At 33.1% G+C, this 8,125-nt stretch overlaps 2 protein-coding genes across 4 annotated transcripts in view; one reads left to right on the forward strand and one right to left on the reverse strand.

Moving 5' to 3' along the window:
• The first annotated feature begins 2,539 nt into the window (after positions 1–2,539).
• LOC112507958 (atrophin-1-like) lies at positions 2,540–4,419 on the forward strand. Its single transcript, XM_025112715.1, has 2 exons — positions 2,540–2,743; positions 3,329–4,419. Exons 1-2 carry the CDS (start codon positions 2,581–2,583, stop codon positions 4,228–4,230), a joined length of 1,065 nt encoding a protein of 354 aa, XP_024968483.1. The 5' UTR covers positions 2,540–2,580; the 3' UTR covers positions 4,231–4,419.
• A 3,084-nt stretch (positions 4,420–7,503) lies between these two features.
• The window catches only part of LOC112506971 (phosphoribosylamine--glycine ligase), a 10,478-nt gene continuing 9,856 nt past the window's right edge, over positions 7,504–8,125 (reverse strand). For all 3 annotated transcript variants that reach the window (XM_025111329.1, XM_025111328.1, XM_025111327.1), the window contains exon 5: positions 7,504–8,013. In XM_025111329.1, the coding sequence (XP_024967097.1) occupies positions 7,597–8,013 (417 nt within the window). In that variant the 3' untranslated portion in view covers positions 7,504–7,596. The remainder of the gene's footprint in view (positions 8,014–8,125) is intronic.

Consider the following 8,125-nt stretch of genomic DNA (forward strand, 5'->3'; position numbering starts at 1 on the left):
TTACGTTTGTGTGAAGGATGGTATAAGTTGGTGATAGGCATTGTGATTATTATGTAATCACCAAATCATCCTCTCACTACCACTCGGTAATRGGCATTGTGATTATTATGTAATTACCGAGGTAAAGAGCTTATGATCACGAATGACTAAATGACTGGATTTGGTTGATGTCGATGGTTTTTAAACCTATAAGTGATGCTCTATAACGTTGATTTATGATTTACTTTGTGTCTGTCATAATCAACGGTAAATCGGGCCYCCCCCGTCATYTTCGGATGTTTTATTGTTCCACTTCGAGTTATTCAGGTCTTGCTGTCTCTATTCCTATTTAMAGTTACGTCAGCTATTTACATATGTATATTTATATATGTTCCTTTATGTTTACTTAAACTCTTTTGTTTGGACTCACTAGGCGTAASCCTAACCCTCTCTCTTTCTTGTTATATTTACTTTTAGGTTTCTTTAGCGGTGGGGCTCTAGAGGGTCGAGAGGAGCGTTGGTTCGTGAATTACTCTTTGTAATTTTARTCTTTATTTCTCTTGCGCGTTGCGTTTTTGGACATTTCGACTTTTGAAGAATGTTAGAAACCCCCGTCTTTAATCTAGATTTAGGATGTAGATTAATAAGTCGTTATTTATCATCTCGATTAGCCGGATTGTAACCGCCATTCTATTTCTCTTATTGGTTAAATTTTATTTTATGCTTTGGGCTCTCTCTCTCTCATGATTTTTTTGGTATATGTATTTTTGGGGTGTTACATGGTAAGTGCACGCCCTCCTATCATTTAGGTCAAAATCAACTAATAAATGTTTTTTATTAATTGTTTTTCAAAAATCTATGTCCTATAAATTTATGTTTTACAATTTTTTTCAACATTGTTTTCAAATTTTATTTTTCTAAATTTATGTTTTATAATAAATTTTTGTTAACTAACTTTTTCTAAATTAATTCAAATAACTATAAAATTATTTTTAATTTTTTAATTGTATTGTTAACGTTTTCATTAATTAATAATTTATATATGTATTTTTTTAAGATAAATATTTAAAGCTACAAAGATAAAAAGATCATCAAAATAAGTTAATTAATAAATCAACAAATAAAGTACAAAAAATCTAAAAATATTACAACTCAATCAAGTGAAGTAAATTCCGTAGTACGATTACTTGATAACAGTTGTTCGTACTTATTTATTCGGGTCATGTCCGGAGTAGCCCATGTTGTTGTGCAATCATATTTGAAACGAAACCAATTTGGTACAATAGAAGACATCGGGTGTCCTTATGCCAAAGATATTTTGACGTAGTGATTACCGTTTAATGTACCTAATTGTAAAAGCAACATGTTTATACTACGGCAAATGACTAGATCGAAGTGGGAAGAGTGTCAGACTACCTATACTTGTTAAAGAATGTAGCATCGTATTGTATTTTCAAGCAATCAACAAGCTTGTTTCAAAAACATCCATCCAATGCTCATTTGGTGCAAATGAGTTCAACTCAAAAAAGTTCAAGGAGTTATAAAGTTGATCTGATGTTATAATTAAATACATATCATTCACTTAACTAATATTAAGTTCATTAAATTAACATTAAATTCATTAACATTTTTCAGAAGTCAATTTTTTTTTTTTTTCCAACCACATCTAAGGTTATGTTTTCAAAATTTCTTTTCTAAATATTTTTGTTATAACAATATTGTTTTTTATATAAAAAAAACATAATACAATTTAAACTAATTTATATTTGAATTTTTAATAAAAACCAACAAGTTATTATCTGAATTTTTAGAGATTATTGAAAATTGATGAAATTATTATATGAATATTCAAAAACTTAAATAAGAACTGATTAGTTATTTTTTTCAAGTTTTAAAGTCGAAGAAAAATGATAGATTATTTTTTGAATTTTTAAGTTGCAGAAAGATTAATGATATATTCTATGAAAACATAGATAAAATGAAAATTAAAAATTTACATATGAATTTTTAAAGTTCTTATTCAATTTTTATAAGGACAAAATATATGATCGTTGAAATTTGTAAATTATAAAATAAATGATATATATTATTTTTTATAAATAACAAGGCTTATTGTTTTTCTAATTTATTAATTTTAAATTTGATTAATACATAACATAAATAAAAATTATAATTAATATAAATTAACAAATTATTATTATTATCTATTAATTAAAAAACAAAAAAAAAAGTAAGAGAGAGATGGAGGAGTAAGAAAGAGAAAAAAGAAACTTTTCAAACTTTTAGATCATTTAATGCTATTTGTAAATTTTTTTTGTTTTTTCTAATAAACGAGGGTGTAAATAACAACCTTGAGAGTTTGTTTTGTGACTTGTTTGAATAAGTTTTTGGTAAATTAGAACTCATACAAATTTACTTGAATTTTGATGCATTTGAAAAAAAAGGGGTTTAGTTCCGTTATGAGCGGTTGAATTCGAATTTAGTAACAAAATCCATGTCGACTGTGTAAATTTCGAAACATCAATTCTGAGTCTCCCGATTTCCCACAACTCAGTTACATCCTATAATTCCTAGTATATACCTTCATCTTTCACAAAAAATATGCCCATCAGAGGCGCCGATGTTCATTCCCTCCCCAGAAATCCAGTGAAGTTTCTATGCAGTCATGGCGGTAAGATCCTCCCTCGCCCCGCCGACGGCCATCTCAAGTACGTTGGCGGTGAAACTCGCGTCATCTGCGTTCCCCGCGACATTTCCATCACCGGTATTATGTCTTGAACCCTAACGTTCAATTTGTCGAATCAATTTGTGATGTCAATTATTCGTGTAATACGTAGGAGATCAGACCGCATTGTTTTAACGATTTAATAGGTTAATCATTTGATTCGATATGAAATTTCAATGGTAGATGAACAAAATCCAACTTAATTCGAACCGTGAATGGGTAGATGGAAGAATGACGTTGTGCAATTAGGATCGAATATACAAGTGATGAATGAAAAACATAACCGAAATGATCCACGAGATTATAATCGAAGTACATATTAATCATATAATTTCTTTCGATTTCTATTTAAACCTGAGCATACAAAAGAATTCATCAATCCGTCACCGTGAATCATGAATGTAATTTTGTTCAAGATATTATTATTTGAAATAATGCTTGTTTTTCTTTTGATTCTTACTTCATTGATCTGCAATCCTTCCTCTGGATTTCCATTTCTGTTATTGAAGATGAAATCATGTAGTTTTAATCAAACTTAGCTTTTGCAGTACAATATAGAACTCATGAAGAAATTTCAGAATTTTTCTATTTAATCTTAGATCTAACTTTGGATTCAAAATATAGAACTTATGAAGAAGCTTAGTAGCATGTTCGATGGTGAAATGATCCTCAAGTACCAGTTAATGCCGGAGGATCTTGATATCTTGGTTACAGTAAGATCTGATGAAGATCTTCGTCACATGATTGAAGAATGTGATCGCCATGAACTCCTGGGAGCACCAAGACTTCGGGCCTTCCTTTTCTCAGCGAATCCGATTGTTATGGAGAACCAAATGGGACCAATGGACCACCAGTCCCTTGAGCAAAGATACATAAATTCTGTCAATGGCATTGCTGTCCATCCATCCCCAATGTATAACACCTTCAGACCATTCCCAATTAACACTAGCTACACAACCTTCAGCATTTCCTCGGCCTGCTCCTCCCCAAGAACACCACCTGAGACCGCCAGCACGGCCACCAACTCCACCACTGCCACTAGCAGCATAAACCATGATTTCACCACTTCACATGGTAAACTTGGTTCACTATCCAGAACCCATAGCTCCCCTAGTTTATGTAATCTTCATTGCAATTCCCCAAGCAACCATCAAATTACAAGTCCAAACTGGAACCAAAGCCAGCAGCAGAACCCTGCAAATCACCACCACCACCACCAACAGCAGCCACAACCCCATCATTACCATCCTCAACCAAACCACTCTCCCAAACCTCCGCTAGATCGGCACCCTCACAAGAGTAGTGGTCCTGAGCATGTAGGGAAAACAAGGTCAACGGGCGTTGGTGATTACTACAGAACAAATAGAGGGGGAGGGGGGCATATGTCTTATCACAGAGGCTCAGCTTATGAGGATTACTATGGGAATTATAGGTATGATCGAAATGAGAGTCCTCCAGGAAGTCCGTTAGTAAGAAGCCCTAACGGTGTATCACCAAGCCCTAGCGTTAGGTCGGGACGTTCATGAATCTAGGATAAAGTGTTGTTCATATATGAATGATGGTTAGATATATAAGGCTTCAGTCTATCTTGGCTACAAATGCAAGTAAAGAGAAGTATGGTGGCATAGTTGTAAAGCTTGATACAAGTATATATATGTATGAGAACATATGTGTTTGGAAGTCATGGTTCTTATTTAAGTATATATATAAGAACATATAATGTGTATATCATATCGACAGCTGCTCTCTGTTAATTGGTGTTTGAGTGATTGGTTTGCATAATTTTGATTCAATGTGCCCTGTGAATTATCATGTTTTTCTAAAAGAGTGTAAAGTAGCATCTCTTTACTCATAGAAGCGTACTTTTTTTTTTTTTTTTTTTAAGTGGTGGTACAATTTTACTTGAAAAAATATCTAATTTTTTCTTCACAATATTAGTATAGATTGTTGGTTGATTCCTTGTCTTTACATAGAAGAGACCCATATTCAAGTCTTATCTAGGTATATTTTTATGAACATGAGATATATAAAAAGACACCAAAATTTAAGCTAAAAAACAAAATAGTTGACAACATTTTTGGGACTCAAACCCATGTCTTCAAAGGCAAGAGCGTTTACCATCTCCGCCATTAAAGTTTTCTGTTAAGATTTTAGTTTCAAAAACTTATATGATGGCATCCAATAAAATAATACGATGACAACGTTCAAAAACGTTGTTTTTTTCCCTTATAAAGAAACCATGAAGTGATGGCATGTGACCATGTCCATCCGTCTCTATTCATCCACTGGCTTTGCCTTTAACAATTTTATTTCTCTTTTTTTTTTCTTAATGTGTATCATTTATCTGATATTTATTTATTATTAAATTGCATATTATTTTCTTTATTTATTTTTAAATGGTTATTGCTGTATACTTGTGTTATTTTATTTTCTTCTAAACTAATTACTTTTATTAAACAAAAAATATGTTTAATAAAAAGGATATGAATTTAGATGTAAACTTGTGAAAAGTAGAAGAATAGAAGGGGGCAAAATGTATGCATTGAAACTTGGAGGGTCAAATAACCAAATTGTACAGAGGTTTGTTTTGTTAATTTTGGGAAATCATGAACACCCCGTCATTCTTTCTCCGATGGCAATCTTGTTTCTCCGGTGACCGAAACCTCCCCCTTCTCCGGAAGCCTAGCACCCGGAAAAGAAACAAAAGAACAAAATGAGTCCCTTTTGCAGAACTCAAAGACTATTGTTGACCTCTCCATCACCATAACCATAACCAAGGCTTAAAAAAATCCCTTAATTGAATCCAACACTAACAATATCCAAAACTACAAGAAAACTTAGATATGAAACTTCTTGTTGTCTTATCTGTGTCTCCTACCCTACTATTTAGGGTTTAGATTTGATTTAGGTTTTTAATTTTGCGTCTATAATGCAAAATATTAAAAAATGCAAAATATTAAAAAATGGCATGTTAATGTTCATATTTTAGGACACCAATACACTCTCTGGTGGTATTGGTGCCAAAGAGGGTGGCGGTGTGAAAGGTGGGAGGGTGTTTTTGAGTTTCAGAGCAGGCCTTTGTATAATTTGGTTGAGTTAACGTCTCAAATCGAATGGCCGGTTGTTCCAATAACCAAATCCGTGAAAATGTACATACAACCAGCATACGTAATAAATGAAGTCTAAGGACCGATTTCATAAAAATCTTCTTACCAAGGGACCAAACCGTAATTTACTCCATTCTTTTTTTTAGAGAAACTACTGGAGAAGCATAATACTCTAACCTTGTGTTTTGAATACCTTTTTTATTGAGGAAAATAATAGAAACCCGTGGTCTCAAAAAAATTAGATAGAAATATAGGAATGGCAAGAAAATTAAATTATCAGTTTTCTTTCAAAACTCTCCTCCCAAACGTGGGAGGAAAGTGAAATGAAAGAAATAACAACCCTTGAAAATCATATTTTTCCCTTTCCTTTTCTGCATTCTTAATAACACAAACAAGACATTTCTTTCCTTCTCGTTCTCTTCTTTTCTTTCCAGATTCGAGAAACACAACGAAAGAGGGAAAACAATCCATCATAGTTGTAAACCCTCGAAAAGACCATCGCCGTCAGTTGTCGGCAAACTCCGTCAAATCAACACTCAAAAGAATAACTTCTATTGTATTCATATACAATGGGTAATGCTATAAATCTATTTTAATTTGTCCTAAAATAAATGTACACTTTCAAAGGTAAATAAATGCATACTTTCCAAGTTTATCCTTAATTATGAGATGTAAAAAATTTCTCCATCTATTAGGAAAGATAAAATTATCATTTAATTAATTAAAAAAATGTAACAATTACATTTTTCTAAAACGATACCTTTTTCGGTCACTATAAATATTAATTACAACATTCTACCACATGTTTTTGTTCAAAGTGCTTGTCAAATGGTCAAAGACTCGACTGAACTAAAGTACCAAAGTATATGGTGGTAAAGTAGCTCATAAGCCCGTAACCGATTACAAGAGGTTTGGACCCAATTACTAAAATACTCATCGATTAGTTTTGGTCATTAAAATTTTAAAGTTGGAACGGTTACCAAAAGTCCGATTACTGTTTTTATTTATTTATTATTAATATTATTCATGGACCATTTTGTCTCTATGCTCGAGTGCACTGACGGACCTACAGTAGAGTATACGGTGGCACATGTCACCGTATTATTTCTCTGTCGAAGGGTAAAAAAATTTAAATTCGTAAAAAGTGTATCCGTATTAATTTGTTATGTGTCATCGAATGTATTTTGAAATTACAATGAGAACAAGTTTTATTTGGTAGAATTGGTATGCAAGACTTTTATTCTACCACAGCCTCAATTTCGAATTTTGTTAGTGTCATTTTCTTAATCAAATGGTGTCATCGTTTGAAAAAAAATTTATATACATTTGTTTCTTATAGTCAAATGATGCCACCTTTTTGAAAAAATTTCCCTATATTTTTTCTCATAATCAAACGGTGCCACCGATTAAAAAAAATCTTGAGTTCGTCCCTGCTCGAATGCAAAATGCAAATAGGTCATGTTTGTGTTTTTTAATCACATCAATCAAAACACTCTCAGAAACAAAAATCCAACAATTGCTCATGTTTAAAGGACCGGTCCAAAAGAACCAGTTACGTGTTTTTTTCAAAAGATTACTGGTCGGTATGAATATGAAACGGTCTTTTATAATTTTAAGATGACGTTTGGTTCATAAATTTAAATCTGTCAGATAAATTGGAATCTTTGAAAACTATTTGTTAGACCCAAAAAAAAAATGTCAAATCTGCAACTTATTTGAAGCCATAACTAAATATTACTTGAAATGACACAAAATACTTGCAATTGCACATGTTAAACTTAAACCTCACCATTTTGAGGATTCTTGTTTCAAAGGAAGTGCTCTCCAACCGATATCATTTCGACAAAACCCTCCATCCCATTTGATTTCTTCAACAGCTCGGTATGCTCGGTCTCTGGCTTCTTCAAGATCTTTGCCCTTTGCGGTGATGCCCAAAACCCGCCCGCCCGTTGCAATGTAATTGCCATCCGCATCAAGGGCTGTGCCTGCGTGAAATATTTTTACGCACGGAGCTGATACCTCTGATTCTTCGAGGTTTTGAATCTTGCTTCCTTTAGCATAGCTTCCTGGGTAGCCATTGCTGGCCATGACCACTACCATGGCTGAACCAGGGGCCCAATCCAGGCTCACAGAATTTAGTTCACCTCTACAAGCCGCAAGCAGCACTTGTGCTAGATCAGACTCCAAACGAACCATCAGCACCTGTTTCACATACAAAGATTGATAACTTACCAAACTACTCTGTCAAACCAAAACCCTAAAACCTTCTGTTGGATATTTGTCCACCTTTGTCCCACATTGGAAAAAGAATGAA

Source organism: Cynara cardunculus (assembly GCF_001531365.2).
Source record: "Cynara cardunculus var. scolymus isolate 2C chromosome LG 2, CcrdV1, whole genome shotgun sequence".
Lineage (NCBI taxonomy): Eukaryota > Viridiplantae > Streptophyta > Magnoliopsida > Asterales > Asteraceae > Cynara > Cynara cardunculus.